This window comes from Xenopus laevis, chromosome 4L (assembly GCF_017654675.1).
Source record: "Xenopus laevis strain J_2021 chromosome 4L, Xenopus_laevis_v10.1, whole genome shotgun sequence".
In the NCBI taxonomy this organism is placed as follows: domain Eukaryota; kingdom Metazoa; phylum Chordata; class Amphibia; order Anura; family Pipidae; genus Xenopus; species Xenopus laevis.
The window spans coordinates 101748486-101761764 of NC_054377.1; the positions used below are offsets into that span (position 1 = coordinate 101748486).

General features: G+C 38.2%; 1 protein-coding gene and 1 long non-coding RNA gene across 2 annotated transcripts; one reads left to right on the forward strand and one right to left on the reverse strand.

Annotated features, from left to right (window-relative positions):
* Window positions 1–287: 287 nt before the first annotated feature.
* Window positions 288–4625, reverse strand: LOC121403074. The gene is made up of 3 exons (XR_005967030.1): window positions 4551–4625; window positions 2288–2366; window positions 288–1678 (listed from the first exon to the last, which is right to left on the reverse strand). It is a non-coding gene; the product is annotated as an uncharacterized LOC121403074 (long non-coding RNA).
* Window positions 4626–4771: 146 nt separating this feature from the next.
* Window positions 4772–12842, forward strand: gtf2b.L (general transcription factor 2B L homeolog). The gene is given in 7 exon segments (NM_001087646.1): window positions 4772–4813; window positions 8528–8634; window positions 9181–9314; window positions 9599–9745; window positions 9840–9969; window positions 10240–10521; window positions 12042–12842. Coding segments are annotated over 7 exon segments (951 nt in total). The 5' UTR covers window positions 4772–4796; the 3' UTR covers window positions 12176–12842.
* Window positions 12843–13279: the final 437 nt, after the last annotated feature.

The window sequence follows — 13279 nt, forward strand, 5'->3', positions numbered from 1 at the left end:
GCATTTTGCTCCTGCACCACTGGTTGGGGATCGCTGATGTAGAGTTTTGTATCCTCAGACCCAGTGCAGTCTGTATATTCTGATTATTAATCAGTCTTGCTGTATCGGCTTCTATGACCGATATTATTTGACTTGTGCTGTTTTGATCATTTATGACAATCCCTAAGCCCAGACCACACTGAGCATTGCATAGTCTTGGTCTTGCAAAGATGTTTAACAAAGTTACAAGATGATGACCCCCTGCGGCCAACTTTGAAAACATAAACCATTTGTTTAATTAGGCTTCTGGTGCAGTAAGTTCATGTTGATGTTTAGTATACAAAATACAGCATTTCTAGCATTATTCTATTTTAGACTTTAGTTCCCCTTTAAAATACTGCATGTGCCTCTCATGTGGTATAATGCTGCTGATAGAATTTAGAATCTGTGAGTCATTAGCTTGGTTTCTGTATAACTGTACTTTTAATACTTTATTTGTTTTTCCATAATGCTCATATAGTGGATTAACAGCTATTGCCGAACCACAGCTCACAACAACCTCCTTGTTTAATAACAGCTGAAAACCTGCAGGTTTGGACATTACTCCAGACCTATAGTTAAAGTTTTTAAGGGCTACTTGCTAATACCATACACCACCACAACAGTTCATGTATTTGGCTTAATGTCCTGAATCACAGATAAGGGGTGAAGCTTACTGGAAAATAGGCAGGTTTTGAAACAGATGGCAGCATAAAAGTAGATAGAAGATCCTGGCCCTGGATAGGAGATTTTTGAATTCTGAATGTTGGTAGTTTTGTGTCATGTCAGAGCAAAATAGTACATTTCAACTATTCTTAGGAGGGATTTTTTAGTAATATTATAGCTTTTTGCATGCATGGACGCTATTAAGAAAGGATACTTTGCTCCTGTAAAGCCTGCTTACAATTTGCCCATAGCATCCATGCATTGCTTCAGTCAGGTATAATGAATTGCATGCAGCTGTGAGCAAATGCAAAGCATACAGTGTGTGAATGCAATAATTTAGGGAGGAACTCCACAGTGCGGCTCAAGCCTACATGTGCCATGCGACGGAATGCATGCAACGTGTCTGATGTTCTGTAGATACAGGAAGTGAAGGAGAGATTGCAGGTAAGAACTGCATTTATCCGACTGTCAGATGAATACGCAGTGTGCACCATGGAGTTCCTCCCTTACATCCAGGATTCCCTTGGGTTCAGGTAGTGCCTGTACACACAACCGACTTGTGTCCACACACTAATGCTGTTACTGACCCAGCACATCACAAGTGACAACATTCCCACTAAGAAAACTTACAGCAATATACAAAACACATCGACATTTACCAACTGGTGCATTTGTGATTGTTGGACACCTGCTATTGCTCAAATGTTCTGGAGGCAAGATGGCAATTTCTGAATTCAGCACTTTGCACTGGCTTAGTAAATGTGCTTTCTAGTGTTCTATATCCAGCAGTGTCACACATAAATAGAAATATTACCCCCATTATATCCTGTCACAATCTCTACCTCTAGTGGTAAGTGCCTTAGTTGTAAAGTCAAGTATAAATAGACCATAGCCCATTGCCTGCAAGTAATGGTCCTGTAATCCATTTCCTTATCTGAAGAATTTCCCTGAAACTCTTAAGACGTCCGTTGGTTCTGTTTTGATTTTCTTGCTCCTGTGTACACAAAGAAAATATTTCCTTTTTTTTTTTTTTAATGGACCCAAATCGGCAGCTGAAATCTGTCCTTGGCCACCATAACCCCATATAAGCCTGTATGCCAGCAAAAAGGCTTAAAGAAAGTGTTTACTTTTTGCTCTGCTTAAAACCAAAGGTATTAATTATTCAGTAACACAATAGGCCTAGGTGATTCATTTTCATGGTCTTTTCTCTTGGAAAATCTTGGCAACATTATTTTAGGTTTGTTAGAAACACAAATCTTTAACCTCTAACTATATACAGTATATCTTATAATTATAAAAAAAAAAATATACTACATGTGTTATATAGTAATATACAGTATTTTGTAAAAGTCCACGTCATTGCAGTGGGCACCTTTGGGTTAATTCCTACACAAAAATGGGGTTATGTAATAAGTCACTAAGTTTGCTCATCAGCAAACCAATCAACAGGTACTGGTTAGCTGTTGAAAAGCAAACATATTGGTTGCAATTGCTTACTGCACCATTTGTATTATATATGGGGGAAAGACTTCCTTACCCCAATGCTGTCATTTTATCTGAATGGAGCACAATATGTAGAGTAGGGAATTAGCATCCACTGTACCTGTGCCGCCTTCTCCTTGCAATGGTAACCAGCTGGGCATTCTTATGACTATGAACATACTGTTTTCCTCACTAGAAGACTAAAAAGGGAAATAGTACAATGAATTATTGTTGAATTAATACCAATTTCAGAACTTTCTGCACACACTTATTTTGACTTAGTGAAAATCATGTTTAGCAAAAGCATTTCTGGACAACCACACAGAGGCTGTGCACCATTTTTTCAGGTGCTTCCGAAACCTTAAATGAACCTGTACTGATGTGAAACTAACACTCCACTACATTTGTATAACTGTATGATGCAAGGTTTGTGCAATCTGCTGCTTGTTTTTTTTGCTTTATTCCCTGAAAGTACAGTTTCTGTATTCCTACTATACATCACTCTCCTGAGATATTTTGCTTCTTTTTGGTGAAATCTAGAGCAGGAAGGCATGCGTTTTGCAATGTTCTGACATTGTAGAAGGCCAACCCCTAATGTTCTAACATTGTAGAAGGCCAACACTGCTGGAATAGGAAACTCTTAAGGGAGGATCATATGAAACTCTTAAAGGAGAACTAAATCAGTCAATGTACAACAGCCCCCTTTACCTCTTCCTCCCTGCGCAGTGTATAACATAGATTAGCACAATCCCAAACCTCCAGGTCTTGAGCATGCTCAGTTTGCTTCTCTCTCCCCTTTCTGTTGTAATCTGAGCCCAGAGTTATGAGCAAGCAGGAAAGAAGTCAATCAGGAAGTGATGTCACACCAAGCGAATATGGCAACTGCTATACTAAACAAACAGAGATCTTCTAGAGCTGTTTACTCGGGTATGGTATAGCATTCTATAGAATAAATATAGCATTCTAGCTTGCACTATTGTGCCTTATCTATTGGCAATAAAATGCCTCGCTACCTTTCCTTCTCCTTTAATAGTAAACCAACTTGAGAATTGTTGACACCTCTTGAGAATTTTCCAGCAAGTGATAGATAGAATGAAAGATGTACATTCAAACAAACTCTAATGCGCCCATTGTTTTCAATGGAAGCTCAAAGCTGTGGATGACGGTTAGGTTCAGCAAACAGGTTAGCAAACGGTTTCAGGATAAAAAGTAGTGTAAATATATATGCACTTTTGTTGGCAAAGCCTAAAGTCATTGACTCTCTTATAGAAGGTAACGGCTATTCAAAAAAACATCATTAGCAGCATTTCTGACAATTTTCCATCAGTTTAAAGGGATCTGCTATTAATGTTTTCAAAAGTAATAGTAGATGCCACAATGCTTACAAAACCTTTGAAGAAAGACAATCCAATTTAAATAGGTCAGTTTTTGAATTGGACTCAAAGTTTTTCCCAAAAATTGACCAATTGACTCCAAATAAGTTCTAGGAGTCCCCCAGAGGCTAAAACAGCAATTTGGCAGGTTTTAGATGGCAAATGGTCTAAGTCGAATTTTTAAAGAGACCGTACATTTTTCGATATTCAAATTTAATTCAAATTCGAATCAAATTTGGACTATTCCCTAGTTGAAGTACACAAAAAAATAGCTCGAAATTCAATTTTTTTTTCATTCGAAAATTCATCACAACCTTTGATAAATCTCCCCCTAAATAGCCAATGTTAAGCAACTTTTCAATTGGCCTTCATTTTTTATAGTTTTTTATTTAATTATTTGCCTTCTTCTAAACCTTTCCAGCTCTGTAAAGATACACATTTATTGTTACTGCTACTTTTTATTAATCCTTGTTCTATTCAGCCCCCTCTCCTATTCATATTCCTGCCTCCTATTAAAATCAGTGCATGGTTGCTAGGGTAATTTAGACCCTAGCAACCTGATTGCTGAAATTGCAAACTGGAGAGCTGCTGAATAAAAAGCTAAATAACTCCAAAAAGCACAAATAATAAAAACCAATTGCAAATTGTCTCAGAATCTCACTCTGTACATCATACTAAGTTTATTTAAAGGTGAACACCCCCTTCAAGATCATCCCCTCCCACATCGCATTCCATTAATGGACTGATTCAACTCAATTCATGTTCTACATTGTGTGTGTGTGTGTGTGTAAAGCTTCTTTTAAATAAATTCCTTTAGCTATGTGTCACATGTTGTATGTTATAAAGAAGAGCAAATCATTGCTCGATACGACCTTATACTACAGAAGTTACCAAAAAAACGTAAACAAAAGTTGTTGAGTAAAGACACGGTTATTGCTAGTAGCATTGTACAAGGTGCGAATTCAGAGAAAAAAATCCGTGTACCAGGCGGAAATGACTAAATATACCCACACTGCACCTCGCCACAAGCGCAGACGCCAGTAAGTTCCTGCGGCGTTCTTTCGTATTACGCAAGCGTAACTAACCATTGGGGCTTTCTCCCTAGCTGACAGGACTGCGCGCATATACGACATCCGTTTTGCGTCCGCCGTGCTGCATCACTGCGCACGTGACCAGGTAGTCTATATAAGGAGGAGTTCGACGTCAGTCGGGCTTGTTTTAAAACTGATTGAAAAGTCGTCGGCGGAAGAGATAGTCATGGCGTCGACGAGTCGGTGAGGATACGCTCAGTCTTTTTGTGGTTTACCAGTTGTGTTTGCGGCTTTCTCCTCGGGGCTGTTGTTGTGCTGTGAATAGACTTTCCCTTACGAGGCGGGAACAACCTTAATGTTGTGAGAACTTAGAAATGTCTCCTCGGCCCCTGAATCAGAGCGAATTGTGTCGTAAGCAGCAGCAGCAGCTGTTCAGTCACAGTCCCCAGGAACTTTGTGTCGGCCGCAGGTTGGAAGGCGGAGTGATTGGCCAGTGGTTTCGGGCGCAGTCATGTTTCACTTCATCAGCCTGACTGGAACCCCTGGAAAGAAAACACTGCTGAAACAAACCATTAGTCAGGGGCTTCTCTTACCCCTAGGCCATTGGTCCTCCCTCTTAGGCTTAGATAGAGCCAATGTGCAGAGAGCTGCCATGTCTTATTGTCAGTAGGATGTAGTGAGTGTGGAGTCCAGTGAGGGTGCCATTAGTCCTTAGAAATACACTGGAAGTTTACATTGATGCCAATGAGACATGTGGGCACATTATTAGACTTCTATACAATTGTCTGTCTTAACTATTCTGGGGACTATAGTTGAATGGCAGATTTAGCAGTGATTTCATATCTGTAGCTTTTGTACAGCTATTGGATCTGCTATCCACAAACCCATTATTCAAAAGTGCCGTCTCCCATAGACTCCGTTTTATCCAAATAATCCAAATTTTAAATAAATGATTTCCCTTTTTCTCTGTAGTAATAAAACAGTAAGTAGCAAAACCAGCCTATTGGGTTTATTTAATGTTTACATGATTTTTTTTTAGTAAATTTAAGGTACGAAGATCCAAATTACAGGAAGATCCGTTATCCAGAAAACCCCAGTTCCTAAACATTCTGGATAAAATGTCCCATACCTGTTTAAAAGAAACGTGGGTACCTGAACTTGTGTTGCTAATTAAGGGGTGGCTTAAAGTCTGAAGCAACTGTTCTAGAAGATAATTCACATACTGACTTGTGCTCCTGAAAACAACTTCCTAAACACAATACATAAAGAAATACGTGATTGGAATGCTCTGCTTCTAAACAGAATTCAATTGCCTATTTAGATTAGTTGACACCATAAAGCTGGACGTATCTTCATTAGGGATGCACCGAATCCACTTTTTTGGATTCGGCCCGAACCCCCAAATCCTTTGTGAAAGATTCGGCCGAATACCGAACCCTAATTTGCATATGCAAATTAGGGGTGGGAAGGGGAAAACATTTTTTACTTGTGTTGTGAAAAAAAAAACGTGATTTCTCTCCCTAACCCTAATTTACATATGCAAATTAGGATTCGGTTCGGCCGGGCAGAAGGATTAGGCCGAATCCTGGATTCGGTGCATCCCTAATCTTTAGGTAGTTTAAAGGGGACCAGTCACCCATATATAAAGACCTTTTCAAATTAATCATGAAACCCCAATTATTATTTTTTTTTTAATTCAACAACAATAGCTGTTGTAAATGCATTTATAAATCTTGGCTGTCAATTCTATATTGGCTTCCTCACTTAAGTACAGTATCGCTTTCATTTCTGCCTTTCCTAGATTCCAAAAGAAGAAAGGAAACTATTCCAATAACTTGTATAAGCTGACGTTTATTTAGCTGGACTTGCACAATAAAATAGGATTTGTCATTATTACTTAGTGATGTCTATTTAATGAAGCTCTATAGACACCACCCAAAACACTTCCCTGCCATTTTTATGTATTCATTTTAGTCTAGTTTTCCTTTACACATAATAGGCAACCCTAAAAGAAAATCCATTGTTACCCAGACTGCTCTATTTAACTAATTTCTGCTTTAAACATTTTGGGCGCAGTTGGCCTGCCAGGCTACTGGGAAATCTCTGTAGATCCAGGCCCTTAATGTCTCTATTAGTTTTATCTCCACTATACACTCATGTCACACAAATACTTGCTCTGGCTCTTTCAGTGTTTCTGCTTTTAGTTTTTTTCAGTTTATTTACACCTCAATTTTTTTCTCTAGGGAACAGACTTGAAGTTTAAAAGCTTTTTTTTGGTAAACATTTATAATTTTATTATAATTAGTTTCCTCATTTCAATTTTATAGCAGAAGCTACACTGTTAATTAACCCTCCCCAAAAAGCATTGGGATCCACTGTTGGGCACTGATCTATAGTTAAGAACCCTGATGTATGCACTTCTCTCCTGGTTTTTAATTACATTTGGTTTCTTCAGTCAGTTACATATGTGTCTAAATGGTCTGTTATGCAACTGTCAGTGGTTTGACTGCATTTATGTTTGGCATTTGCTTGGCAGTAGGCCTGCAGTTGAAGTTACATGATAATTGCTAATCACAGTACCATTGGCAGTACTGGTCTTTCACTGGTATTGTCTATACTGAAGAAAAATGGGAGATTAACAGCTCAGCATTCTCTTTGCTCAAAGGCAAGTAACACCAGGAAGGGAATGGTGTATTGTCTACATAAAGTGACAGCAAGCTGGTGCAATATAAATAAAGGATCATTTGTTATTCCCAATTATACAAGTTGTATAGTCCAAATAGCATACGGATGCCTTTTGCACATCTGTGTTTTATATGCTCTGCGTATTTAATTGGGTGGATGTTCTGTTGATGCAAGAACTCACATCTGTTTACTTGCATTGATGTTTTTGTATACCAACCTTTCAGTTTAGCAAACTGATAGATACTGTAGATATGTATGTGTGTATATATATGTATATATATATATGTGTATATGTATATATATATATATATATATATATATATATATATATATATATATATATGTGTGTGTGTGTATATATATATATATATATATATATATATATATATATATATATATATATATATATATTTCTTATAGATGGACTCGCACTCCAAATTCATGTGAAAAAAGGTTTTTATTTGTACATCACTCGTGCATCCAATGTTTTGACCCACTGTGGGGCCTTTAAAACATAAGCCAACTGGAAAAAGTGCTTATTTTAATTCCCACATTATTATTGTGTGTGGTTTAATGGAAAATGAACGTCTAAACAACATATTTGCACATTGATGTTTCAAGACCAGTTGGCCCATTTTCCTTATTTTGTGGCCTCCATCTTTGAAACCCTTGGGTAAGGGATTATGTGGGCTTCAATGAGTTGCACCATTTAAAGCCACTACTCGACCCTGATCAAGAAAAAAATGAGTGGTAGCATATTGAGAGTGTGGGATGGTTGCTCAACGCTCACCCTCACATGCAGACATAGCTCTCCAAACAAATACATATCATTGGGCAGATAACTGAAACTTTCACAGGTGGAACATGGTGTAAAATTGGGAAAAATCTTAAAGGGAAAAAGTTGAGGGGAATGTGTGAGTATGATGTATTAACCATGCAATGAATATGATCAGCAATAGTTTTCTGGCCTAACAGAAACACAACAGTGTCTTTCTGTCTTCATTTAAGTATTGGATAGGGCAGGGCTGTCTAACTGGAGACCTTTATAATTTCATTATAGCACCTGTATGCCAAGAGTCCTTGTACCCCAAAAGTCCTTGACATCATGTTATAGAATAATTTGCTTCCAATCATTTAAAATAGAGAATAATTTATCCACAACATGTAAAAATACTTTACTGGCCAGCTGTGGGTCGAGAGGAAAAATGCCCATGTATGTAACTAAACTCGTTTTTGTTTGCAACTAAACGTATTTTTCTTATATCCAAACAGCATTGATGCACTTCCGAAGGTAACTTGCCCAAATCATCCTGATGCCCTTCTCGTAGAAGATTATAGAGCTGGGGATATGATTTGTTCAGAGTGCGGATTGGTAGTGGGTAAGTCTTTGCTATAAAACCCCATAGTTTTGAAAGGGTCATCTACGTTTTGATTCAATGTTTTAGCTTGTGTTGAACATGAATTCTACCAATTGTAAAACTGAATAAATCCCTTTTTTAGTTCAAGTCCTATACATTTGGCATATGTAGATCACCATGCCCATCATTATTAATGGGTGTAAGTCATCCCTGAGGCTACTGTCTCTCTATTCCCAGTAAGTTCTGGTGCCCTGTCCATGGGCAGAGAAGGAGCACTGGCAGATTTATATAGACTGGAGGCTGGATCCCAGAGAATAGTCTTTTAAAATCTTGCACCCTGATGTGACACATACCTACATGGATAGGCTTTGTGAATGTGTGACAGTCTTTAGACTGATGTGTAATCTCTGTAAAGTGTTACACAATGTGTTGCCACCATATAGATAAAGGATCATTCAAGAGGCATGAAAGCTGAAGGACATCTGCATATTACATTCTAATACTATTCTCTACAGCTTATGAAGTGAATTGTGTAATGTATAAATGCAAGTATCATTCTTTTTTCAGGTGATCGTGTTATTGATGTTGGGTCTGAATGGAGAACATTTAGCAATGATAAAGCCGCTGCTGATCCTTCTCGAGTTGGAGATGCCCAAAATCCTCTCTTGAGTGGGGGAGACTTGACTACAATGATTGGCAAGGTAAGAGTTCATAATAACACCTTTATAAAGTGTCAATAATGTATACAATAGCATGAAAGGGAGCTTTTTTTATTAAAGGAACAGTGAAACACTTTTTTTTTTTTTAGTCAATAAAATATAATTTACTGTTGCCCTACACTGGTGAAAAGTTTTGTCTCTGCTTCAGAAACACGACTATAGTATAACCATTATGTTGTGTAACCAAAGGGGCAGCCATTGTATTGCACTCAGTTTTAACACAGAGAGAGAGGTGTATGAATTTCAAATGCCTGTTTCAATCTCAGGGGACTGGTTCTGCAAGCTTCGATGAATTTGGAAACTCCAAATATCAAAATCGCAGGACTATGAGCAGTTCTGACAGGGCAATGATGAATGCTTTCAAAGAAATAACAAACATGTCAGACAGAATCAACCTTCCTCGCAATATCATTGTAAGTATCTGATATAAAGTTGCTAGAAATCTTCATGGCTGACAAAAAAAAACATGCTGATTTTTGTTTTCACCTCTTGTTTTTTGTTTTGAAGGATCGGACTAATAATTTATTTAAGCAGGTATATGAGCAAAAAAGTCTAAAAGGGAGGAGCAACGATGCTATAGCTTCTGCATGCCTCTATATCGCCTGCAGACAGGAAGGAGTCCCTAGAACATTTAAAGGTAAATATCGATGTTTTATGTCGATTTAATTAAGTTTCTGCAAATTTTTAATGTGGGTTCATATTGCCTTGAAAGAAATGTAGCTAGTGTGCTCAGAATGAAGCAATCTTTTTGCTGAATTAGCCTCAGGAATGACAAGGCACTAACTGCATGTACCAGATGTACAAAGATGAGATGAGTTTTGTTCTGAGGGTTAGTGAAGAATGTTTTAAGTAATGCTTCCACTACAGTATTATATCTCTACTGTCATATTTTGTTTATTTTTCCCAGAAATCTGTGCTGTATCAAGAATTTCCAAGAAGGAAATTGGCAGATGTTTTAAACTCATCCTGAAAGCTCTTGAGACAAATGTGGATTTGATAACGACCGGAGATTTTATGTCCAGGTTCTGCTCAAATCTGGGCCTTACCAAACAGGTGCAAATGGCAGCTACTCACATTGCACGCAAAGCTGTGGAGCTTGACTTGGTTCCGGGGAGAAGTCCAATCTCTGTGGCAGCCGCTGCCATTTACATGGCATCACAAGCATCTGCGGAGAAGAGAACCCAAAAGGGTAGGTAATATCCAGAGGATCTTCCATTAGAATTCAGGGGAAATAATGTGCATGTTAGGAAAGCTACTGAGGCAGTTTATTGCCAATAGATTAGCCACAATAGTGCAAGCTGTAACACTATATTCTGCAGAATGCTTTACTATACCTGAGTAAACAGATCTAGATGCTTTCTGTTTGTTTAGGATAGCAGCTGTCATATTAGCTTGGTGTGACATCACTTCCTACCTGAGTCTTTCCCTACTCACTCGTAGCTCTGAGCTTAGTACAGCAGCAGGGTTGCCAGGTCTAATTTTCAAAAACAGCCAAAATCAGCTACAAAACTAGCCAAGAGTCACTTAAAAAGTAGCTCAAAATAGCACAATATGCGCAGTGAAAAAAAACAGAAAAAAAAGAATAGATGTGAAAATACGCCTTTTTACGTTTTTCACTAATTTGCTAATATTTCCATGAAGTAAAATGGGACAGATTTGCTCACTAGTGGCGTGCTGGGTATTTTAGTCTTACATTAAACTTGGCAGTTGGCAAATTGTTAAACAAAAACTAAATTAACCAACAAGCATTGGGAGATGTAAGTTTGGCACATTAGGGCAACAAAAAAACTTTGGCTGGTTTTCAAAGTACAAACGGCCCAAAAAGTAGCCCAAATCTGTACCTAGGCTAGTTTGTACTTTCAAAATCCCGCCTGGGCTCTAAATTAGTAGCCCAACTTGGCAACCCTGTAGAGGAGGGAGGGGGGAAGAGGAGCAAACTGAGCATGCTCACGTCCAGGGCAAGGAGGTTTAAAGGAACAGTAACACCAAAAAATGTGTGTTTTAAAGTAATGAAAATATAATGTAGTGTTGCTCTGCACTGGTAAAACTGATCTGTTTGCTTCAGAAACACTACTATAGTTCATATAAACAAGCTGCTGAGTAGCAATGGCGGATATTGAAAATAGGCTTTATGGCACAGGTTAAATAGTGGATAACAGATAACACCATTAGACTGACGGAGCTTATCTTCTATCTGTTGTGTAACTTGAGCTTTTTCTCCTTTGAATGGCTGCCCCCATTGCTACACAGCAGCTTATTTATATGAACTATAGTAGTGTTTCTGGACCAAACACAGCAGTTTTATCAGTGCAGGGTAACGCATTATATTTTCATTACTTTAAAACATTTCTATCTTGACGTTACTGTTCCTTTAAGCTGAAAGAAGGAAGTTGATACAGAAGCCCATGTATACACAATACAAGGAAAGAAATGCAGTTTTTCTTTTGACAGAAGACTCAGCGCAACATTACTTTGAGGGTTTACTGGTGTATTTCTATAGACCTTTCTGATAAAGCTTACTTAATTATAGCCTTTACTTCTCCTTTAAGGCATTTGCATAACATTTGGACTTCATGTCACATAGTCCTTTGTCTGAACAGGGAGGTGCTGATAAGTAGTGATAGAGCATAGAATAGGCCTCTCCTATTAGAACAATGAATCGCATGAATTTCATCATATTCAATCTGGACTTTCCCTCCTTTCCCACAGAAATCGGTGACATTGCAGGAGTAGCGGATGTGACCATCAGACAATCTTACAGACTGATCTACCCACGGGCCCCAGACTTGTTTCCTGCAGACTTCAAGTTTGACACACCAGTTGACAAATTACCTCAACTATAAACTCGCCTCTGATTGGTTCTCAAATGTTTGACCTATTACATCCTCTTTATTTAAATGTTTTCATGCTGAGCCATCAGAATAAAACTGGGTTTCTTCTGCTGCATATTTCTAACTCTGCACATTCCAATCTGGTACATACAGGTGGCTTCAATATTCCAATAGAGCAAAGGTTCTGGGGTTTCTTTTGGAAGCGGCAAAAAAATAATTGAAAGGTCTGTAAATTGTCATTTCCCAGAGCAGCGCAGTTTGTGTCAGCTGGGATGTGATGGGAGTGAAATAAGTCGGGTCCCTAGGGAAGGAGTTTTGTATGGACTCTCTGTAGAAACCCAGTATTTCTTTTACCCTTTATTGTAATGTAAAGTTTACAGTGGACTTGTCATTTTGTAAATTTTTATGAATGTTGAGTACATTTTCTATTTAATATATGATTTATCCTAATGCCAAATGGGCAACTGTGACCTTTCTCTCTCTCTCTCATTACTTAATGCCACTTACCTGATACCAATGGTAACAACAATAGCCGTCAGAAGAATTATTGGGGGGTGTAAAATGTTTTGCTTAACTTTGTAATATTTTGTTACAATGCTAAACCCAATGTTGCTCATATTTGCAGTAGCAGATCCTCTTGCCGGGCTTTGTAGTAAAGGATTTTTTTTTTGGCTTTTCATTGTCTGTCTTTGAATTTTCTGTGGGGACTCAATGTTGTGTTTATAGTTAACAGAACATCATTGTGTTTAGCAATATTTATAACTCATACCAGTTTCAGTACTTTCATGGTTAATTACTGAGAAGTGACCGATACACAAACGGCTGGTTAAGCTTCTCTGCTATAAATGGAACAGTTAAATGGAGTAACTGGGGGCCTTACACAAAACAGAATGTGCAGCATTTCTAACCAATTGCCTTAAAAGGTGAACAAAAGGTCATTTGTAAATTATAATCCTAAATGTAGTTTATTTGTACAGGCACTTGACAATAAAATAACAGCTGCTGCGTGTATGGCCGCCATCTTGCTGAAGCGTGCATCACTTCCTTTGTCTCCCGGTCCAAAAGAGCGTATGCGCCAGACAAGCTGCTTTGGTTTAACTATTAAGGATCGCGCCC